Consider the following 24382-nt stretch of genomic DNA (forward strand, 5'->3'; position numbering starts at 1 on the left):
CTAAAAATTTACTTGAGTATTGCGCAAAAAATATTCTCGTACTCGCATACTTTCACTGTCTGGACAGTTTATTTTCGTCGTCGGTTGGTATTTTTGTTTTTGATCGGTGCCACGAAAATAAATCTGTCACTGTTGAAAAATTGACTTGAACGGGTGATTTGTTTTAATATTTTGTGGTTTTGTTGTGATGAAGGGATATCGATTTTTATTATCTGCAATTAGCGGTTTTAATTCATAATTAATTAAATTAAAATTAATATATAAAAAAATACTGAAATGATATATGAATTCACAGATAAAACTATTTCAATGAGAAACAAAATTAGTCTGTGTATCAATGTAAATGTTTTTTTTTTTGAGTAAACTAATATTATTAATTAATAATTAAAATATAATAATTCATATAATCAATTTATTTATTGAATTTAATGAATCAGTACATACTAAATGTGAGACAGAATTAATATTACTAATGAAATTATGTCTTCTGATCAACTAAACCGACTATTCCATTTAATTAAATGTGAAAAATATCTAATATAAGTAAATCTTTTATCAATATTACTTCATCAGAAAAATGTTTTTTAAACATAAGAGCCCTAATAACTTACTATAAAAGATGTTCTGGCTGCCATTGTCCTCCCATTGGGTATATTATTCATTAGAATCGAATTATTAATAAAAAAATTATGAGGGACTTGAAAAGAATGTATTTTCTAATAAACAAATAAATAAAGAAAAATAATAAATAATCATTAAATTGTATAATATTTATACTTAAATTTACTTAATTTTTTTCATTTAATAATACGTTTACTTAGAGTAATTTATTTACTTTAAAAAATTAAATATATACCGTGTTTCAAGAAGTTATTTGTTTTCTACATTTTATAAAAAAAATTAGTTAAAAGAACACTAGAAGATTATTTAATTGTAAAACTATAATATAATCCAAACCAATTTGTTTATCCAGTTATTGATTGATTGATTTATTGATCTTTTTTATCCAGAGAACTATTTAATTAATGAAGTAAAATAAAATAAAGTAATCTGAGCAACTAAAACAAAACTCAACAGAAATGATCATATGGAATAAATTCATCAGAGAAATTTGATTTTTTATCTGTCACAGCTTTAATTTAATAAATATGATTTTCAAGACATGATTTTTTGTTGTCTTCTCAAATAAGAATTTTTATGGTATGCATATAGATTTTTATTGTCTCATTATTTGATGTATTATTAATTAAAAAATTGAATTATAAAATAAGAAAAATTAGATGGGTTATACATCTTAAATGTGAAAAAAATGTCTAATAATCTGTTATATAATTAACAAAAATAATAAATAAACATATAAATTGTCATATTTACTTGGCAGTTATTAAATTTTATTTATTTGTTTCATTTAATAATATATTTACTTCGAATTATTTGATATTTATTTTAAGAAAATAAAATTAAACAACACAATTTATTTATTCGCTTTCACAAATAAATCATTTTATTTTGTATATTTCGTAAGAAATAAAATAATATAACAAATACACAAATTCAAAAGAAGTTTCAAATAACTAATATTCCTTGAAACGAAATCTGCATAATATCTGTATAAAAATTTGTTTAATTAAAAGAAAACTAACAAAAATTTTAATTAAAAGAAAACTGTTCAAATAAACGTGATTTATAGATTCAAAGAAACTGTGTTCTTGGTGTAGTTTGCTAATTAATTTCAATGTTATTTTTCAACTACTTTTTTATAGCACATCAGACACGTAATTACCACAATAGTTTAGTACTATTTCAGTTTTCAGTAACCGCTGTGATTAAAATAGTTGTTGCTTACATTCTTTTAAGCAGCATCCATTATTTTAATCGAAGCGAATATTGGAAACTGCTATTGCTGCTTCATGTCATTAAAATAAACCGTTTGAATGGTTGAATGCAAGATCGTGGTGATAATGTATCATCTACGCGTCCCATTAATATGCAAGTGGGATAACTGCTGAGAATTTGGCCGATTACGAAATGCCCGTTCGGATAGTTGCAGTCGATTAATTTCCTAAATGCAACGGTATTTTCGTCTCTTCAATCCCGTCGTATTATTTTTGTGCTGCTAGTCAAGTGAAAGATAATTTGGCTGTGTGCGTTGATGGCAGGGAATTCGTTGTTTAATAGTGTGATTTTTTATTATTGTGCATTGTGGTTCACACAATGATCATCAAAAATAATAAAAAGTTGGAGTAATTTTTGTCTGACGATGAGATAATAACATATAAATATGGTAATTATCAATTAAAATTGTGCCGTTAATTTAAAATTATTATCTACATAAAACTGAAATAAAGAACTGTTGAATAAAATGAATGACACTATTAATGAAAAACACTATTTTCTCCTTTTACTAGTGATGCCGCTTGAACCAAATCTGAATTCGATTCGAAGCTTTTCACAAACTCACAGACGCACTAAGCACCAGCTAGAAATAAAAATGATAAATATTAGAATTGAAAATTGTTTTTGTTCCGCCAGTCAAATGGATTTTCATTTTTTTTAGAAGGTTCCACTTTTTATGATCTTGTTCTGATACATTGGCTGAAAATGAAGAACCAAAACTTTATAGGAAATAGATAAACAATGCAGTCTCACATCATTGCTTTTTTGGAGACAGCACCTTCTCAACTAAAGTCGATATTTTACTTTTTCCTCATCGAAATGACGTCAAAGACGGCGTCGTCTACAATTTCAACACTGTCAGAATTGTCAGTATTATTAGTGTTCTTCGAACATAAGTCTCAACAAATATGAATTTGCTACTCTCGGGGAATTACCAAAGTATAGTAAACTGTGCTCATTCATATATGTCGAATGCCATCGATAAAAGTAAACTGAAATATACGGCAGTCACTTAACAACCCTAGAGGGATACTTAAGGAAGATTGACTATTGGGGAGAAAGGAAGTTAAAGTGTGTATCTGTTTTTATTATTTTTTATATAGACTCAGGATTCGGTCCGGCATTTCCAAATAAAGCATCCGACAACAATAAATCTCCAAAATAAGTGGTGTTGGTGTTTTACAAATATTAGTTATTTATTGTTTAATTGGTGAATGGAAACATTTTGTAGTAAATTTGGACTGTTAATTAGATAAGCACAACTGAGATAAAGACAACAACAGTTAAATAAACAATGCACATCATTTCAATTATTCTCAACTATTAATCTGATACTACTATGCGGATTATCTACGCGCTTTAATTTTAATTAATGGGTTATTTCTATTAATAAATTTACTTAACGCTTTGATACGATTTATTTTTATAGCCGTTTGTACATGTCAGTAGATTAACTTAGAAATAACGTGACATACATTATCGAATATGAGGAAATGTTTGATCAATAACTTCATTGATTTATTGTTTAAATTTGTAACCTGTATGCAATAGTTAACAATAAGTTATTCATTTTTTGGATTTACCAATAATGAATTATCACAAATTAAGTCACGGAAATTTTACAATAAGCCAAAGTAAAATAAACAATAAATGCCATTTGTGTTTGTACATGTTGGAAGGACGATAAATTGATTTGTTACGGCCTAATAACCGATTAAAAATTGTTAACCACATATTAATTATTTCGGGTGCCAATGTGTTACATTTTTAAGTTCATTACATGTCTAAGCAAAACGGTTCGGTCTTGCACTCGAGTATTTATTTATAGGACATAGGTTCGATGGTCGAATAATTAACATCTTCTCAAGCGTGCGTTTAAAAATAAAGGGTTATTTATTTCACACTGATTGAGTAACAAAAAAAGTGTGAATGGCATTCTAAGACAAGAAGTAAAATAAGCCGCCTGAACTAGAACAGTTGATAATTGAAAAATGATTAGTAGGTTTTCTTTCACTTATTCGCCGTACATAATTCGTAACAACACAATCGTGGGTGAAAATCTTGGCAGGTAAGAAAGGAAATCAAGAAAATGGGTTAAAGAAAACTATTCCAGGTCTAAATATACTTATCCTAGTCATTAAATTAACTGGAGGTAAAAATACAGACAGCCTCGTTTGTTTTAAGTATATTAAATGAGGGACATGGATTATAGTATTAGGGTCAAAAATGCCTGCTCATAAACGTGTTATAGATAGAATTATACCAGTATTTCGTAAGGTTATAGATTGTTTTTTGTATGTATATGCACCAGAATATTTCAATTCATGAGGGAAATTCCAAATAATTTATAATGGTTATACTTTTCACAAGTAGATCTCAATTCCTGGGATAATTAATACATCATCCTGTCAAGCCAGACGAATGGTTTCATTTCATGTTTATAACGAATAACGTAAATAACCCAATTTGTCTGCAACCGCCCCCCAGTAAACATCGGACACATGTGCACGAGTAACACGTGACATTTTCCAGACACTCGAAGGGTGACTAATTAAATGTGCACAGTCTAATTAGGGCACTAGTGTCGGTAATTGGCACGAGACTGTGGGGGTGTTTTGGCCAATTTTGGTAATTTACTTCCCAGATAACTGAACCGGAAAGCATTTTGGTTTATACGTTTAAGTGTAGTACTCATACATCTACGCAATTAATGAAACAAATTAAAATATTGTAGACTTTCGTTAATTTATAACACTGCGCATCTCATTAAAAGCTCATAATGCTTTGGTTATTCGCTTGATTTCCCACACAATACAATAACACAGTTAATCGTGTATCACCTGTTGATTTTAGACTTAGTTCATTTCATGGTCTACAAGATATTACATACCATGGTCTTTAACTTTAAGATAATTCATTGATTATGACTCGTCTATAATTGTATCCTGTTCTATATGAAAACGTTTCATTTAATGTCTGCATGTTTTAATTAGTATAATTTTTGTTGCAGCTGAAATTATTTGGGTATGCGGTTCAAAGCCATAGGATGGGGATCAATTCTACTGATCACAAGCTGCCTGTGTTCGGCACAGGACCTAAACAATCCTTACACCGACACATACAATCGCTACGACGTGAACAATCCTAGCACCACACCCAATCCCATCAATCCGGACAATCCGTACGATCCCACGCAAGATGTGAACCGACCACAAAATCCCATCGAAAACCCTTACGCCCCAGTTAACGAAAACCACAATCCCTATGGACAAAACGATGTCAATGGAGGCAATCCCTACTCGCAAAACCCATACGGACAGGATCCGCAATATGGCAAGGGAGATCAGTATGGTCAGGATGGCTTTGACCAATACGGCGGTAGAAGTCCAAACGTTCCCTGGAGAAATTCACCATATACCCCCGGAGGTAGACATACTTCCGTGATACGAGAACCGTAAGTGTCTTAAAAGTTACTAACAATTTAGATACAAGCGGTCAAATGTGTTGATTTATGCAAAATTTGGTGAAATTTAATTTATTTAACCTAATTACGTCACTGTATTTTCGATGTTACATAATATTATTTGTATTCCAGGACGTATTTCATCGTGGCATCAAAAATGGTGCGTCCCGGCCAATTATACAGAGTGTCAGCTACAGTACTCAAAGAAAAGCAGCCGTTGATCGTGCGTGCCTCGATTCAAAGAAACGGTGTAGAAGTGACTGCTGATCACAAAGAAGTAAAGGAGGGCATACCGGAAACTCTATTGATGAGGGTAAGCAATTATGGTTATTTCATTGTATACAACCTCATAATGTACCATTTATTAGATACCTACGACTAGCGCAACCGGAGAATACAAACTGAGAATTGAAGGATTGTATGAGAATATTCTTGGAGGAAGTGCGTTCGCAAATGAGACCAAACTAATATTCTCTCAAAGGTCCATGACGATTTTCGTTCAGTCTGATAAACCAGTGTACAAACAAGGGGAGACGGTCAGATTCAGAACCATTCCTATTAACACTGAGCTGAAGGCATTCAACGATGCTGTGGATGTATTTATGTTGGATCCTAACGGTTACATTATGAAAAGGTGCGAAAACGTATATAAATTCTTTTAGCTTTCGTCTTGCATCATAACGTAGAACACATTTTAAATCGCAGTATACTATTAGTTCCTCAACAATACTTTAATTTACAGATGGTTATCAAGACAATCTAATCTCGGTACAGTAAGTTTGGACTACCAACTGTCTGACCAACCAGTCTTTGGTCAGTGGAAGATTAGAGTTATAGCTCAAGGTCAGATTGAGGAGTCTACTTTCCTTGTAGAAGAGTACTACCAAACCCGTTTCGAAGTCAACGTGACGATGCCCGCATTCTTCCTTTCTACAGACGAATATATTCACGGTGTCGTCATGGCAAACTACACCAGTGGCGGCCCCGTTAATGGAAACTTAACTTTGAAAGCCACCGTACGACCCATCAGACCGATTGATCTCAACAGAATGATCAATAAAACACGGGTGCGACCGGAAGATCAGTACAGCTACGACAGAAACATTTACGGTCCAACGAATTATAATCAAAATTACGATCAAAATTTCAACAGAGATCAAAATTACGGAAATCAAAACTATGATCGCAATCCTCAATATTACGGAAGACACACGAACCAGTTCGGATATAATAACGGCTACGACGATTATAACCGACCCTTACTCGAGAAATACTTAAACTTCAACGAAGAGTATCCATTCTGGATGAAGATTGCCGATGAGAACTATTACGAAGCGATACCCAGTCTAAAACTCTTCGACGGGGTGTACGCCTTCAGATATCCAATTAAAGAGCTCATCAACCATTTACCAACGTTGGATGGTATGGAAATTGTGATCACCGCAACAGTCGGCGACAGATTTTTGGATGAGATTATTGAAGGCTTCTCGACCGCTCGCATATCAAACTCATCTATAAAGCTGAAATTTTTGGGAGATTCGCCGCAAGTTTTTAAACCTGGAATGCCTGTGACTGCATATATTGTTGCATCTTTCCATGACGGTTCACCGTTGACCACCGAAATACTCCGGAGGGGTAGATTAGAAGTTTCCACGAACATTGACCTGCGCACTGGTGGCAGGAGGGACATCCCCATCAGGCAAATATATCAAATGGAGGAGAACAACGGAATTTGGGAATACAAGATTGATTTGAAACGTGAATTGGGCGTGACGGGTCCGAAAGCTTACGAAGAATTAAGTCAGCTTAGTTCACTACGTGTCACTGCTACGTTTAGAGACGAGTTCGGTGGTGACCAAGCAACCACAGAACTGCTCATGCTTGCGCACTACAGTGTGAACGACCAGCACATTAAAGTCATAACAAGTACCATTACGCCAAGGGTTGGTGAATACATGATCTTCCATATAAGAAGTAATTACTTCATAGAGAAATTCAATTACTTAATTATTGCTAAGGGAATTGTGCTATTGACCGGGGATCAAGATATGAACGATTTTGTAAGCACCATGTCGATCGCCTTGAGTGCCGAAATGGCCCCAGTTGCTACTATGGTTGTTTGGCACATCGGAAAATACGGAGAATTGACCGTGGACAGTTTAACGTTCCCTGTTAACGGCATTAGTAGAAATAAGGTAGGTTATAGATTGTAGATTATGAACAGCAATATTAAGTACTTATTTTTTGCAGTTCAAGGTGTTTATAAACAATAAGAAAGCCCGTACGGGTCACAAAGTGGAAGTAGCAATTTACGGAGAGCCGGGTTCTTACGTAGGTCTTTCTGGTATCGATCGAGCTTTCTACACGATGCAAGCGGGTAATGAACTCACATATGCCAAGGTGATAACAAAAATGGCCACATTCGACGAGAATACTAATGGCACCCATCGCCACACTTGGATGTCCCATGAAGGAAACCCAGACGAGCTAGTTTACTTCCCGTCGAGCACCTACGGCATCGACGCTAATCGTACATTTGAATACGCCGGCCTGGTGGTCTTCAGCGATTTCGCTCTGCCTCGACGACCGGGCTTCTGTAACGCCACTTTAGGCTGGGGAGAATGTCTTAACGGAAGGTGCTATCGATTGAGCAAGAGATGCGACTTCGTTCGGGATTGCGAAGATGGCACCGATGAATCTGGTTGCAGTTACGACAACGGTACAGAACTAACGAACTTCCGAAAGTTCCGTTTCAACAGAATTCAAAGGCAGTACGAGAACGTTTGGCTCTGGAGAGACGTGAACATCGGTCCCCATGGCCGATACATATTCAATATTCCAGTGCCTGCTAGGCCCGTACACTGGATGATCTCTGCGTTCTCCATGAGTCCTTCCCTAGGATTTGGCATGATCAACAAAGCTATAGAGGTAGTAACACACCACATCAACTCAACTTATGCTGCAGTATTATTATAATTTTTTTTTAGTACATCGGCGTCCTTCCATTCTTCATCAATGTGGAAATGCCGAACATTTGCATGCAAGGCGAACAAGTGGGTATTCGAGTCACAGTTTTTAACTACATGACTGACAACATTGAAGCTACTGTAGTTCTGAATGGATCTCCTGATTACAAGTTCGTACATGTTGAAGAAAATGGTATTGTACGTGCTTACAATCCTCGAACATCATTTGGAGAGCACCAATTCTTCGTCTATATAAAGGTTGTTAATATATTAATTAATTAGAAATAATTTCTATGAAAATTGTTGTTTCAGGCTCAAGATACGACTATTGTATACATTCCAATTGTACCAACTAGATTAGGAGACATTGAAGTAACATTGCATGCTTCTACATTGATTGGAAAGGATCAAGTAACTAGGAAATTGCACGTGGAAGTAAGTACTAACTAACTAAGTAACTATATTTATATCAACACTTCTTTGGAGTAACGACTAATAACGACGATAATAATAATTATTTGTTAATTTCAGTCTGATGGTTTGCCACAATACAGACACCAGTCTATGCTTTTGGACTTGAGTAACCGTGCATACGCCTTCCAGTACATGCACGTCAACGTAACTGAAACTCCAATTATTTCATACGAGTACGATCGTTACTATGTGTATGGATCAAACAAGGCACGAATTTCAATTGTGGGCGACGTCGTGGGACCCATTTTTCCCACGATGCCCGTAAATGCAACATCACTCCTTTATTTACCAATGGATTCTGCCGAACAAAATATGTTCTCATTTGCAGCCATCATGTACACTACGTTGTATATGAGGTACACCCAACAAAGGAACAGAACATTACATAAGGAGGCGTTTTATAACATGAACTTGTACTACCAGAGACAGTTGTCATTCATGCAGCCAGACGGATCTTTCAGTACCTTTAGAAGCGATTGGTATGAAAAAACTCTAAATAATCTACTATCATATTAATATAATGTGATATATTTTAGGCGACAATCGTCCTCTTCAGTTTGGTTGACTGCCTATTGTGCTAGAATTTTCCAAGAAGCCAGTTTTTATGAATGGGAAAATTACATTTATATTGATCCTGTTGTTATTGAAAAAGCTGTCAATTGGGTGTTGCAGCATCAAACTAATGAAGGGTCTTTCTACGAACCTGGTTGGTTACCAGATAGAAAGTACAACTCCTCAATGAACATAGAACATGACACTATCAGACACAGGAACATTACGTTAACAGCACACGTTCTCATTACTTTGGAGTCTGTGAAAGATTTAACAAGTAAGTTTGGAGATTTTGTTAATATATAACAAGAAAACATATCATTCATTTTTATAGGTGGTCTGAGTTCACGTGTGGCCATCGCCTCGATACGCGCAATTCAGTGGCTCGAACGAAATATGGAACTAATCAAGAATAAAGGTAAACCCTTCGACATCGCCATTGTTGCCTACGCACTGATGAAAACCAAAGCTGCCATTGCTGAAGCTGCCTTCCTGGAATTGTCTCGTAACGCTAGACTAGAAGGTGGCCTTATGTACTGGGGTAGACAACAAGTACCTCAGCCACCGTATAAGATCGAAAATCAAAAACCTTTCCTGTTACCCAGACTTCCATACGAATATGACTCCGAAAACATCGAAGCCACTGCCTACGGCTTGATGGTATATGTTGCCCGCCAGGAAATTTACGTGGATAACATTGTTAGATGGTTGAACACCCAACGTTTAACGGACGGTGGATGGGCCTCTACTTCAGACACCGCCAACGCAATGAAAGCCCTCATTGAATACACTTCAGCTCAACGTATTCGTGATATATCGAGTTTGTCTGTGACCATCGAAGCCACCTCTTTGCCTGGAAAAACACAAACAATGTATGTAAACGACAAAAACAGAGCGAGATTGCAGTACATCGATATTCCTAATGCATGGGGTACAGTGAAAGTGCAGGCCAAGGGCACAGGTTATGCCATTTTGCAAATGTCGGTGCAATACAATGTGGATATAGAGAAATTCCAGACCAAGCCTCCGGTACCATCATTCGATTTGAGGACTAAACAATACTTCTACGGAAGAAATCAGTCTCATATCACTTATGTTAGTTGTCAAAGGTAATTTAGAATATTTTTAAATATAGTTCCATTTTAATATAATATAATATTGTTTCAGATGGACACATATTAATGAGTCGGAAAGGTCTGGGCTGACTGTACTAGATGTAACTATTCCCACTGGTTATATTATCCAACAACAAGATTTGGATGAGTACATTTTGTCAAGATCAGTGAGGAATTTACAAAGAGCTAAATATTCTGAAAGAAAAGTTTTATTCTATTTTGATTATGTAAGTATTTATTATATAATATTATATAATTTATTAAATATGTTTCTTACAGTTGGATAATGAAGATACCTGTGTAAATTTCACTGTGGAAAGATGGTACCCTGTCGCCAATATGTCTAGATACTTGCCTATTAGAGTATACGATTATTATGCCCCAGGTAAATATATTTTTCAATTCATTTTATCTTAATATTAATTATTTGAGTATATAAATGTGTATTAATATTATTTCAGAACGATTCAACGAAACAATATTCGATGCCTTATCATCCTACGTCCTAGATATATGTCAAGTGTGCGGTAGCAGCCAGTGCCCGTACTGCTGGATCTACAACACCGGTGCAAACCTTCCCGTCCCCATGCTAACCATCCTGTTTACAGGCGTATTGATACTGATGCGAAATATGCGTCTGGATAACGGCGTAATAATTTAATGCCGCAAAGTCTCATTAAAATTAAATTGAACAATTTAGTAAAGCGAAAATAAAAAACGGTTTTTGTATTGAATAAGCGATTCCAAAGAATGTGAATATATTGTATACTGGTATGTTGAGTACAAACTGAAAGCAGTGCCTAAAAATAAATTTAAGCGTTGGAACTTTGTTCAATACGAATTCTAATTTAAATCGAGCAAGCACTAGTTTTTTCATCAGAATCACACTTTATAATCTCAGTGCTTTGTTACTTATACTTGTGTTCATTATTTTAAGGGTCAGACATAGTCAAAAGTATTTTTTTAGATGGGTTTTTGCAAAAACAGGCACTACGATCATGAAAGCTATATTTGTTATAACGTTGGGTAGATGCAATTTTAATCACGATCAACACATTGCACACGAGTCATATTTATTTTCCTACCGATTGTGCCTCTTTTACAGCGTATTGCATTTAAACCGACGAATACGTTATTTGATATTGATTTTTTTACGATTCACTCCGTATTGAAATTGGTCTACCCAAGTTTATTAAAAATTTATCATTGTAGATATTTACATATATATATTTTTGTATAAGAACAAAATCATATCTTGCATCTCACGGTTTGGGAAATTTGCTTTTTGACAATGGGTTGTTTAGATGTTGCAGCTTTTTGACCAAGTATTAATGCAAATTTCCCCAACTTAGTTAAATACTCAAAATAGAAGAGGATAGATGATAATTTGTTAAATAACTAAATTATATATGAAAATTTTGAGCATTTTTGGATGCTCGTTAGTCTCAAAAGAAACCGTCCAAGTGCACTGACATAGTTGGTGTTTAGATTGTAGAAAAATGTCTAATATATTCTTAATAGGATAGTTTTCATTTTTGTAATTTCGTTGTATGAGTTGTTTTTTCTTTTGTACTTTTATATCTTGTATGTATATTGTTTATACAATTTTGCAATAAAGAGTGATTGGAAACGATTACTAAAATAAAAAGTTGTCGTTTCCAAAAATATGTTTTGGCATAAAACAACCGTTGTAAATATTTAACATTTTTGTTTAATAGCATTTAAACTTAAGGCTATTTTATTTAAGTAGACTTAAAAAATATTTGTACACATGTTGACTTTAATAAAAAAAATATTTCTTTTCTACTTTCTTGTTTTATTTCAAATCCTGTATCTTGGTGGTATTATATTATTCCTCTCTACAACTTCTTACAATAATGAGATATTATTATCGTTATTACAATAAAACTATTAAATTATAATCCTTTGATTTAACATGCGCATTAAAACAATAAACGGTTTATTGAGAACCTATTTTAAATAATTTTATCAAACACTTTATCTTTATTAAAGTAAAAATTGCCTTAACATTAACTTTTAGTAATTTTATTTTTTAGAACTTTTAATTAAAAATTAGTTCCCGTGGACAAACTAAAATATACAAGAGTTAATAAATTTAACATAAATTACCAATTTTTATTTTTGATAAAATATACACACGTAAATTTTAGTAATATATTTATTACATAATGTGGTCCATGGGCTTTTTCTTTATTTGTGTTGAATTTCATAAAAATTTATAAAATAATCACTGCTTAAAAATACAATCAAGTACAATAAAAATTCATAATATCCTTAACTTTTGAACTTATAATATTCATTAAGCTGAAATTTGATGAAAATGGTACAAACATCATAAAAAAGTCATCATAGTATGTATTATAAAATATTTATTATTACTTTTCTACATCATCATTTTCTAATATGTAATCCTCATCTTCTTTATAAGACAAATCTAGGTTTTCTAAAAATCGTTTTCTCTTTTCCATGTGTTCTATTTCCATATACTCCATATCAGGAGTATAATTCTTATCAGATTTGTTTCGCGACTGAGCGATCTAAAAAAATACAAGTAAACCACCATTTAATCAATACAAATTGAAAAGAAGTACCTGTCTCTTCCGTAAAAACTCCTGAAAAGCCATCCTTTGTGATTTTGTATCTCCATAATGTATTGGTTCCTCATTTGTACTTAATACAATTCTCTCTTCATCTTTTTCCCTACTACTGCTTATTCTATGAATTGCTTCAGATTTATTCATTAATTTTTTTATCTGCAATGTTTCAAATACAGTAGCTGCTAACATACAATTGATTTGCCTACCCTACAAATAATATCAGCATGGTTTAAACCCAAAACATTTTGAGGCATTGAGGGGATTGGTTCCTCAGTTTCTAAATCTTCATTTTCATTCTCCAAGGAATAGAGTTTTTCCTGCAAATCGTAAATTTTACTAATGTCCTGGCCGTTATAATACATTTAAACCTTAATATCACTGTCTAAAGGAGAAAACAATTCTAATTCTGACTTAAGTTTTAACTGTGGTTCAACTTGAACATAATCATCTCCAAAATCCGCAACTGCCAATCTATTATCCAGTTCAATTAAGTTTGCATATTGTTTGTCTATGATATAAAAATTATTAAATTAACATGAAATTGTTTTGTACACATCCACACGACTTACCTTTAACAAACTTCAATTTGGGTACATTACCCATGACCCTTAACTGTGACAATTCATGTCTTAAAAATCCAGCATTTTTGTTTAAAACCTTTTCCACAACCTCGTCCTTCTCATTTCCTCGTGCAATCCAATAAACATTCAGTAGCTTGTAATCAGGGGTTACTTTAACTTTGTTGATTTCAATTCCATGACCTAATATTTCAGAAGCACATTCTCCCGTTGCCATTAAATCCGTAATGTACCGCATAAATGTTTTATTTAAAACAGCAACACGTCTTGCACTAGATGACTGTTTACCCTCATTGGCAGCTTTTGAAAATGTTTCTGGGCTTGGCAGTATTGGTGTTTGATTATATCGGAATTTCCTGTTGAACAATAACGTAAATAACACGCATTTACAATGTTAACATTATTATTACTTTTTGAGACCACCACTCATTAATTTTTTCATAGCAACACCCACTTGACGTGAATAAGGGGCAGAATTATTTATAATTATGGACTGTACAAAATGAGGGCCACGAAGTTTCACCGTATTTTTTAATAATTCCATGATGTTTATAAATTATAATCAATTTCAAAAAATTTAACCTATGAAATTTGTTAGGTTATAACAGCTGGTACACAATCTGTAAACAAATATAGTAAAGAAAATTAATGAATTTAAAATGGAGAAATAAATTTAAAATACCGATATTAAAAACGTAAATTAAACATTGATATTTAATTTAAATTTATCTAATTTATTTTATATAATTTGATCTAATTACTATCTAATGTATAAAGTATTAAAAATGTATAAACTAAATAATATTATTTTTACTCTTGGTCAAAGATGGAATTTTTAAATTATTTTATTCAAACAAATTATTATAAATATTCATAAAATTAAGAAACAATTTGAAAAGTAGCAAATTTAATATAATAAGCCATAATATAAAAGGAAGGTCACCCTTAAAATTTTAAAAATTAAATTTATAAATTAAATTAATAAATAAATAAAATAATATGATTAAAAACCAAACTTTTAAATAATTTGATTTGAACTTAAACAAGTACTTATTTATTTATTCATATTACTATTGTTGCATTATTAACGTTTAATGAAAATCGGAACAATAGTATAAAATCAAAAGATGATTAATTACTAATAAGTAATCAGAATTAGAAAAAATATTCTACTCTAGTTGACAAACTTTGTTGCAATCTGCTGTGAGAGTTCGGGGGCTCCCCGGGCGGGGACAATGGTAGGCACAAGGTATTAGGTATCCGTTCATCGCAGAACTAGTATAAACAGGGTTGGCTTCAGAATAGACGTGTTTGAAACAAAACCGATACGATTAAACACAATATTGTGTGTTTGTTATAATTTTGTTTATGTTTTGTTTTCGAACCAAACAATCTGATGAAGGTAATGATTTTAATCATTGTCACTAGATTGCGTCTGTTTCCCAGTGCCTAAAATAAAGTGAACTGGGTATTGTCATGACAACTAGTCAGTTGTCATACATAACGTAGTAGTTAAGAGAGCTTCAAGAACTTCAGTTGCATAAAACTTGCTCTCTTGTTCGGGTCGCTCCAGAGTCATGATCAAAGAACATAGAATATTTCAAGAAATAAATTGAAAACACTAACAAGTAAGTGAAGTTTTAACTAGATTATTTTATATACTATTTACAACCAGAAACCAGTTTATGTGTAACGGAAAAATGTGCTCGAAACAAAACATCCGAACAATTTAATGAAGGTAATTATGTTCATTTTAAATACAGATCGTGGCAGTGATAGATACTAGGGAATTTAAAGAAGAGAGTTAGAACGATATGATTGGGAAAGAAGGGTCGCAACATTCGGTACTAATAACTGTACCGCAGTGGATCCTTCTTACAGTTTTGATCTTTCTCACTCATATTATTCTGTTTTTTTTTCAAGAGCTGTAGTAGAACTGTATGCCACCACTTTGTTTTATAAAGTATGCCTTGGCGTAGCCATAGCAATAACTATATGTATTTTAAAAAGCCCTATGGTTACCAGATTTGTAAAATTAACAATAAAACAGTGAAACATAATGGTGAGAATAGTTGATGCTTAAAATAATACAACTTACAAAGTACGTTTCATGTACTTCCAGTCCCTGTTAACAGTAAGTCGAAAAGTAATAATATTGTAACAAACACCTGTTAGTTAGGCTATTGACAGCGTATTTTTTATTTATTAGTTGTATGGTCCTTATTAATGTGTCCAAATTACAAAATACGGACCTGCTCAATGTTATGTTCAGCTACGACCTCATGCGGTAAAATAATGAATGTTAACTCTGTTTTGGCGGTCTAAACTAAAAGTGGTTAGGTTTTATGGGTGTTTTTAATGGCTAGAATGTTTGTTATATTCTAAAGTAAGCGAGGTAATGAATTCGAAAGGTTGTTTTTACAATTTATTGTTATTTTATCATCTATTTAAAAGGTAACATAATTTTTTCAAAACTCACCTGATTTGTTTCATAATCTAGATAGCTCAAGTTTGGCATATATTGCTGGTAATAAGTTTTGAAATTAATCTGTCATATTTAATTCGATAGGTTGAATATCAATAACGCTTCTGGACACTTTGTCATCTGACATACAATCAGAAGAAATGTCCAAGAAAAGAAAACCTCTTTCACAAATTCCATCAATGCAAGGTGAACCATCCAATAAACGTGTAAGAAATGGCGATGAAGCATGTGAGGAGGTACAGTTTTCAAACATGAATATGCTTAAAATAATAAATTTTATCCTATTAGCTGAGAGCAGGGAGCATCCGATACATGGCCCTGAAAAATTTCATGTGTCACTCTTTCCTAGAAGTTAATTTTGAAAATAACGTTAATGTTGTGATTGGCAAGAATGGTAGTGGCAAAAGTGCGTTATTAACAGCATTGATTGTGGGCCTTGGTGGAAAGGCTTCTTTGACAAACCGGGGATCAAGCATAAAAGGTTTTTTTCTAATATTTACTCATAAATTTTAATATATTTAAATTTATGTCTAGGTTTCATAAAGGCTGGTAAAACATCAGGATCGGTAGAAATACATTTAAATAATACTGGGAATTATGCCTACAAACATGTCACTTTTGGAGACAAGATTATAATTATAAGACATCTAAGTGTGACTGGGACTGGAAATTACAAAGTACAAAATGAAAATGGTAAATATCTTCATAAAATTTGAATGAACATAACGCACCAACTGTTTTTGTAGGAGTTCTTATATCTAGTTCAGCAAAAGACGTCAAAAACATTGTAACATCGCTAAGAATACAAGTAGATAATCCTATATGCATTCTAAATCAAGATACATCAAGGAATTTTTTAAGTAGTAATGACCCTAAACAAAAGTTTATTTTGTTCAAAAGGGCGACTAGACTTGAAACTCTATATGAGGAGTATAATAAAATTAAACTCAATCAACAAGAGGCTGTTGAAATTTTTGGCAACAAAGAATCTGTGAGTAATATTTTTAAACATTTTCTAATTATTAAACACCCATTAATTAATGTTAATAATTAATTTTAATTTTAAAGTTAAGTCTTAAATTCTAAAGAGAGCAATTCTTCTGTGGAATAAATTGTTACAAAAAAGAATTTGTTTTTTCATATTGATTTAATAGATTATTAATTGATAACATATTATGAATTTTCTTTGGAGTAAAATATCAAACAAGTATATATTTTTAGTGTTTTAAAAAAATGCAGAGTGACTTAAAGAAAATGAAATTAAAAATTGATGGTCGTAACCAAGTAATCACTCTGAAAGAGAAAAGAGCTGCTCTTCAGAGTGAGTTATTGTGGGCAAAAGTAAGAGATACAGAAAAAGAATATGAAGAGAAAGAAAAGCATATTCAAGATTTGGAAGCAAAGGTCAGGGGAGTAAAAAATGAAATAGAAGAAAAAGGTGAATCAGTGAAAGAGTTAAGGGAAAAAATTAGGTAAATTATATTATTCTATTATGTCTGTTTAATATTACTATAATAATTTTTAGTGCTTTAGAGAGAGAAAAAGCAGAGTTAATTGCATCTATTGAGTTACAAAAACAACCTCAATTAGAAGCAAAAAGGGAACTTAACACTGTCATTAAAGCTTACAATGAAAAAAAGATAGAAAGAACAAGAATCAACGTCGTTATTGAGTCACGATCAAAGGACTTAGAATATCTTAAGAAAGAAATTGAGAACGCCAATGAAAAGTATAGTTTCTATTGAGTATGTTATAGTTTTTCTACAAAGATTTATGTTTTAGTTTGACTAAAGTAGAGCAGGAGAAACTAGAACGTTTACAGACCTTAAAGTCATATGAAGAAAAACTTAAACACACTGAAGAACACTTGCAAACTAGTAGGAATGATTTGTTTCAAGTTTCCAACGATTTGTCCTATAAGGAAACTGAAGAACAGAATATATTGAGAGATATGAAAAATTTAAAAACAAAAATTTGTAAATATTTTTAATATTGTTTAACAATTCATGATATGAATAACAAATAATTTCAGATAATGATGAGTCGAGTTTACAAGCTTTGAAGCAGGAGTCCGGAAATAGTCTTATGTTGTATGGAAGAGACATGTTGAAAATCAAACAGATGATTGAACAGAATAAGAATAAGTTTCAGCACGAGCCCCGAGGTCCACTAGGTATGATACATTTGAACATTTTTTAATCATATAGTAACTTTCCTCTATAGGTCAATATATCAAGGTTAAGGATAAGAAATGGGTGGTAGCAGTAGAAGGATACATTTCTCCTGGATTGCTAAGCTCTTTTGCTGTAGACAATAAAGCAGATCTTCAGCTGTTAAGAAAGATTTTTGACCAATATTGGACAGGTCAAAAGCAACCGACGATAATTAATTCAAAGTTCATTTATAAGGTAAAATGGCATTGTTTATCACGTTACTTTTATCTTACATTCTAATTTATTACCTAGAAACATGATGTAACAAGAAACCTGGTTGAATCACCTCCAGACTGTGTGGCCATGTATGATATTTTAGACATAGAGGATCCTATTGTTTTCAATTGTATAATTGATCAGGCTGGAATAGAAAATATCCTCCTCATACCTACTGACATCCGGGCTCAGGAACTGCTCTCCGTGGAAGCACGAGTTCCACGAAACTGTGCCCAAGGTGTTACTATAAATGGCGATAAATACTATCCCGACCCAAATTATAGATCTTATGGATCCAGATACAATAAGGCCAAATATCTTCAGGTTGATACCAAAGAGCACATGGTGTAAGTTATAAGAAGTTGGGCAAGTTAGGCAAACTTTAAAGATTTGTTTTAGGCAACTGGCGGCAGGTATCGAGATGTTGAAAAAGGATTTGGCCGCTAAAACTACGGAGTTGAATGATTTTAGAAGAGATATGAATAATAAAATAAATGAAAAGAAAGAATTGGAAAATAAGATAAAAAAACTAAATGATGCCAGACAACGCGTTAGACATAAAATCAACGAGATTACTTCTTCGGCTGAGCCAGAAGTAACAAATGTGAATGTTTTGGTAAATATATTGATATTATTTATTGCAATTTGGGTTATTGTTCTCTTTTTCAGCAAAGTGAACTAAGTGAAGTTGAGGGTGTAATAAAAGAGAAAACTACTGCTTTGACAGTTATAAAAACAGAACTCCGCGAAATTAAGACTAAAGTCGGCAAGATAGAAGAGAAATTAGAAAATTTCAGTAAGGCCACTGAACAGCTAGAAAGCAGATTGGATCCTATACAGGTAATTAGTTACATTTCAACATGCAATAATTACTAAATTATGCACATTTACAGGAAGAAATATTGACGAATAGAAGAAAATTAGATGAGTTGTCAATTGGTGATCAATTTCTTGAACAACGAATAGTTAACTTGAATAAAGTAATGATCAGTATTCGGTCCGATATAGATATGATTCAGATTAGAGTAAAGAAAAACACTGCCTCAGCTGAAAAGACAGGAGTGCGTTTGCCTAAATTAAGGTAATTACTTTCTTATCAATCGTCAATATTTATTTCTTTTCATTCATAAAAAAAGTTCATACAAAATTTCTACTTACAGGGAAGTTGTAGAAATTTCTAATGAGATTATAGACTTGGAACAATCTATAGCCAAAATGGAAACAATGTCAGATTGTTCTCCCAACATCGTACAAGAGTATAAATCTCTGAAAATAAAGTACAATGAATGTGCACACATTATGGAAAAACTAAGAATAGATATTAAAGAACTAACCGATGCTCTAAACCGCCGTAACCGTTACTGTAAGATGACAGAATCCTACTTTATTTCATATATTAAGTATTCGTTCAAGAAAATTTTGGAAAGTCGCAAATTTAAGGTATTAAGTCTAGTGTTGTAAATATGAATATACTCAATGTTGAACGGTTTTAGGGGACAATTAATATAGATTGTAATAAAGAAGAATTAGAACTGATAGTCATACCACAAGAAGGCACTCAAGGCTTGACAAATACTACCAATTTGTCAGGAGGAGAAAGATCATTTTCTACTGTTGCTTTTCTTTATTCTTTATGGCAATGCATGGACTTCCCATTTTATTTTTTGGATGAGTTTGATGTTTATATGGTAGGTTATATCAGTTTTAATTTTGAATTTATTAAATTAGTATTGTTTAGGATAAACTAAATAGAACTAAGGTGTTCAATATTTTGGTGAATCATGCGAATACACGACCGCAGTTGCAGCACGTTTTCTTGACACCTCAGGACGTTTCATTTTTAGATACGAAAGATGTTTGTATTTTAAGGTAACTTAATTAATAAATTGGTTTGCTGTTGTAGAAAAATATATTTTTTTCAGGTTACCAGACCCAGAGAGATAATTTGTAAAGTAATTGTACTTATTTGTATTCATATCCGAATTTATATTTTTGTTTAATAAAAACCTGTTTTCATGAATCTGTTATTTTATTATTAAGAAATATTATTAAATATAAGATCATTAAGAGAAATCTCTTGAATAAAAATTAATTGAATATACAGTGTTCTGAAATAATCTAGGTGAGGAACGATGTTAGTCCCAACAAAATTATTTATTGTTTCATTTTATATCATTTGCAAACTACAAAACACAAATACAAACATAAAAATTCAAGGTAGGTATATTTGTTGGATTATATTAACCACTATATATCATAATAATTTGCACATTTTATTCCATGATTTTATTGGTTATTAGTCTAGTTGACTTCAAGATATAATTTCTTTAGAATGTTAAGTTCGTTATTTTATTTCATCCCTTAAATTTGGTAGAATACACAGTCATGTGAAAAATAATAGGGACACTTTTGTGAAATAAGTTAAAAATCCGCCTTAGTTTACAATTTGTCTAAATTTATTCGAAATTACACATTAAATTGGCAACTGGGATCTTTGGGCACAAAAAACTGCTGCCTGGGGGTAAAATGTTTTTATCATTTTGTGAAATGTGCACAAATTAGTATGTCCGAAATAATAGAGACATACCGTTTTAATTGATGAAACTGTAAATATGTGATATATAATTAATAAAATTAGACAGAAAAATAATTGATTATAAATCAATTATTTTTCTTTTTTTTCTTACAGGAATTTGCAATATTTTTTTACTGTACTACACTAGGAACATAAGAATACTTAAAAATAAATACTCCTTTCAAATCGTATTGAAAACATTGGTTTAATTTGCATTTGTTCTGTAATTCTATGGAAAACTATATTTTCTGGATTTTACAAATTTACAATTGAAACTTTTAAAACATATTGAAGAATCTGGACACTATAAATGTGAAAAATTTGGAACAACAATTCAATTCAGGAGAACATTAAGGGAATGAAGATTATCAGATATATGTTCCAATTAATATTAATTACTTATATGATATATATGAAAGTATATATTATATATGTAATTAAGTGATATAGCAGAAAAAGAATATATCAAATAATAAACTTAAGATAAATAAAATTTAATATTCTCAATATTTATCCTATTATTACATATATGTAAATACCTAGATTGCATGTAGTTATAATTAATTATATTTTTGAGAAATGAGAAATGTATATTATAGTTTTTTATCTCTGACCACCACTGTACTTTTTAATTGAACATAAATTTAATGACAAGAATTATAATGGAATTATTTGTCAACCAAACATTAACAATTTTTTAATTTATGTTTAAAGTTAATTAATAAATATATATTTATTTTTTAAATGTATGCTATTTCTCTGACCAGCCATTATTTTATTTAAGATTTAATTTAAGTAGAAATTAGTGCGAATTAAATAGAAAATGAATAATATGAAACAATATGGTGTTATAATTTTAAATAAAATATAAAATATTCTAATTGTATTTAATTAGGGGTGTCCATTTCTTAATTAATATAAAATTATTAAGATTTACAAGTTTATTTCAAAGTGCTAATATAAAATTGACACATCATGTAAATTAATAAATCATAAGTATTTGCATAGAAATATACAGATTCAAAATTTAGGCATTCCACGGGGGAAACACACTAGTACTAAAATTAGTTACTATACCTGATACAACAATTTGATTATTTTATTCATTAATGATTGCACTACGAGTTGTAGTGATTATATCTACATTAAATATATATTATATACAATTTATAAAAATGTATTCCCTGTGTATATTAAAAAATAATAAATTTAGTTATTTTAATTTTCAAATGTTGTAACACTTCTAACCTCACTTGTTTGTTATTGTAATTTTTCCGGTTGTGTATATTAGCAGAAACATGGTAAGCACAAATTATTATACAATTACATTTCATAATTAAATTCATGTTATGTTTTATTTTAGTCAAACTCATTAGTTGACAGAAGAGAAAATGCCCATGAAGAAAGTATTTGGAGCTGCGCTTGGGGCCGATATGTGCCCGACAAAAGGCAGGACGATCAAGACGATGACGACGACGACAAATCTAGGTATGAAGTGGTATATAACACTTTATTTTATTTTAATTAATGGTCATTTTTAGAGATTCAAATATGTCAGACGATGGTCCTGTTGAATATATTGTAACAGGTGGTCTGGATGATCTCGTCAAAGTTTGGGAACTGCAAGATGATACTTTACATTTGAAATCAAAATTAGAAGGACATTCTCTAGGAGTTGTGTCTGTGGCTATTAGTCATGGAGGAAATTGTAATAATATATATTTGTTAGACTACTTTTCGTTCAATAAGCTTGTTTTTAGTGTGTGCTTCAAGCTCCTTAGATTCAAGTATGAGAATATGGGACCTTGAAAAGGGAGAGAAAATTGCAAATGTAGATGTAGGACCTGTAGATTTGTGGACAGTTGCTTTCAGTCCTGATGACAAACATGTTATATCAGGCTCTTATAATGGAAAGATTACTCAGTATAGCACAGAAACTGCTAAACCAGAGCAGAGTTTTGAAAGCAGTGGAAAATTTACAGTTAGCATTGCATATGTAAGTACCACATCATTTTAAACATTAATAAGGTAATTAATTTGCTTTTGGTTAAACATTCAGTGCTGATATATGCAGTTATCTTAGTGTCTGATTTATGACAAGACTATTTTTTGTAGAGTCCTGATGGAAAATATATTGCTAGTGGAGCTATTGATGGAATTATTAAAATATTTGATGTACAAACAAGTAAACTTTGCCACACATTGGAAGGTCACGCAATGCCTATAAGATCTCTGTGTTTTTCACCAGATTCTCAGCTTTTGTTAACAGCATCTGATGATGGTCATATGAAATTGTATGATGTGTAAGTATCCTATCTATTTTTTATTTATTCCATATTTAATGAACAATATGTATTACAGGCAAAATACAGATGTAGATGTAGTTGGTACATTATCGGGACATGCGTCATGGGTTTTAAGTGTTGCATTTTCACCTGATGGTACTCATTTTGTATCAGGTAGTGCTGACACAACTGTTAAAGTCTGGGAACTGGCATCAAGACAATGTGTGGAAACTTTCAATAAACACACTGATCAAGTAATGTTTATAATATATATAGAAGTGTTTACGATTCTAATATATATATTTTTTTTAGGTTTGGGGTGTGAAATTTAGTCCAGATAGTAGCAAAATTATTTCAGTATCAGAAGACAAAAGCATTAACGTCTACAATGCCAGGTCTTGATACGTTTTAATATTGTTGGAATTACACACAATAGATATTTTTAAGTAACGTTTTTTCCTTTTTTTACAAGAAATTGTAAAAAATTATAAACTTCTACAAATAGAGTAATTTTGATTGAGAACATCCAATCTTAATTGTTTGATACAATTTGACTGTAACTGTGAAAGTTATACATAGAATAAATTGTTTCCAATAAGTATTCTTCACTTCTGGTAACTGTGGTTACTTCAGTGGTGTTTTTCACACATGTAGTTTTGTAAATTGTATTGACTTATTTAATAAAATTTAATTTATAAGTTGGGATTTTGAATTCAGAATTAATTCAAATACACAGTGTTGATCATAATTGGAGCGACTATGTAAATAGTTTTGAAAATAAACATATTTATTTACCTTTAGTAATTAGACTAATTAAAGCGACAAATATAAATTATATTAAATACTATACACTCCTGGACAAAAGTTTTGAAACCCTAAAACTGAATAGCTTAATAATTAATAAAGAATGAATGATTTGAATAAAATTACTGTTCTATATCCTGTA

At 31.7% G+C, this 24382-nt stretch overlaps 4 protein-coding genes across 7 annotated transcripts in view; 3 read left to right on the forward strand and 1 right to left on the reverse strand.

Moving 5' to 3' along the window:
- Positions 1 to 12272, forward strand: part of LOC109598002 (CD109 antigen) — a 36527-nt gene extending 24255 nt beyond the window's left edge. For both annotated transcript variants that reach the window (XM_049966185.1, XM_049966190.1), the window contains exons 3-15: positions 4907 to 5350; positions 5492 to 5672; positions 5728 to 5993; positions 6102 to 7554; positions 7610 to 8287; positions 8347 to 8583; positions 8638 to 8760; positions 8857 to 9278; positions 9336 to 9628; positions 9686 to 10460; positions 10519 to 10693; positions 10746 to 10851; positions 10928 to 12272. In XM_049966185.1, the coding sequence (XP_049822142.1) occupies positions 4923 to 5350; positions 5492 to 5672; positions 5728 to 5993; positions 6102 to 7554; positions 7610 to 8287; positions 8347 to 8583; positions 8638 to 8760; positions 8857 to 9278; positions 9336 to 9628; positions 9686 to 10460; positions 10519 to 10693; positions 10746 to 10851; positions 10928 to 11127 (5337 nt within the window). In that variant the 5' untranslated portion in view covers positions 4907 to 4922 and the 3' untranslated portion in view covers positions 11128 to 12272. The remainder of the gene's footprint in view (positions 1 to 4906; positions 5351 to 5491; positions 5673 to 5727; positions 5994 to 6101; positions 7555 to 7609; positions 8288 to 8346; positions 8584 to 8637; positions 8761 to 8856; positions 9279 to 9335; positions 9629 to 9685; positions 10461 to 10518; positions 10694 to 10745; positions 10852 to 10927) is intronic.
- Positions 12273 to 12841: 569 nt separating this feature from the next.
- On the reverse strand, positions 12842 to 14277 carry LOC109596908 (putative ribosome-binding factor A, mitochondrial). Its single transcript, XM_020012515.2, has 6 exons — positions 14073 to 14277; positions 13654 to 14018; positions 13453 to 13592; positions 13291 to 13401; positions 13079 to 13240; positions 12842 to 13024 (listed from the first exon to the last, which is right to left on the reverse strand). The coding sequence occupies exons 1-6, from the start codon at positions 14204 to 14206 to the stop codon at positions 12863 to 12865; spliced, it is 1074 nt and encodes a 357-aa protein (XP_019868074.2). The 5' UTR covers positions 14207 to 14277; the 3' UTR covers positions 12842 to 12862.
- A 942-nt stretch (positions 14278 to 15219) lies between these two features.
- LOC109597282 (structural maintenance of chromosomes protein 6-like) lies at positions 15220 to 20596 on the forward strand. Of its 3 annotated transcripts, none has more exons than XM_049961277.1 (18): positions 15220 to 15290; positions 16232 to 16383; positions 16436 to 16628; positions 16682 to 16840; positions 16894 to 17138; positions 17369 to 17619; positions 17673 to 17876; positions 17930 to 18123; positions 18180 to 18320; positions 18371 to 18555; positions 18613 to 18923; positions 18976 to 19192; positions 19246 to 19416; positions 19470 to 19657; positions 19737 to 20016; positions 20070 to 20264; positions 20315 to 20445; positions 20499 to 20596. In XM_049961277.1, the coding sequence occupies exons 2-18, from the start codon at positions 16288 to 16290 to the stop codon at positions 20518 to 20520; spliced, it is 3183 nt and encodes a 1060-aa protein (XP_049817234.1). In that variant the 5' UTR covers positions 15220 to 15290; positions 16232 to 16287; the 3' UTR covers positions 20521 to 20596. The 3 variants fall into 3 exon arrangements, with proteins under 3 accessions (XP_049817234.1, XP_049817235.1, XP_019868491.1); XM_049961278.1 differs by lacking the exon at positions 15220 to 15290 and adding an exon at positions 15989 to 16057; XM_020012932.2 differs by lacking the exon at positions 15220 to 15290 and adding an exon at positions 15991 to 16116.
- Positions 20597 to 22389: 1793 nt separating this feature from the next.
- On the forward strand, positions 22390 to 24134 carry LOC109597446 (WD repeat-containing protein 61). Its single transcript, XM_020013135.2, has 7 exons — positions 22390 to 22452; positions 22515 to 22639; positions 22693 to 22859; positions 22912 to 23147; positions 23267 to 23454; positions 23513 to 23690; positions 23749 to 24134. Exons 1-7 carry the CDS (start codon positions 22450 to 22452, stop codon positions 23836 to 23838), a joined length of 987 nt encoding a protein of 328 aa, XP_019868694.1. The 5' UTR covers positions 22390 to 22449; the 3' UTR covers positions 23839 to 24134.
- The last annotated feature ends 248 nt before the right edge of the window (positions 24135 to 24382 follow it).

This window comes from Aethina tumida, chromosome 1 (assembly GCF_024364675.1).
Source record: "Aethina tumida isolate Nest 87 chromosome 1, icAetTumi1.1, whole genome shotgun sequence".
In the NCBI taxonomy this organism is placed as follows: Eukaryota; Metazoa; Arthropoda; class Insecta; order Coleoptera; family Nitidulidae; genus Aethina; species Aethina tumida.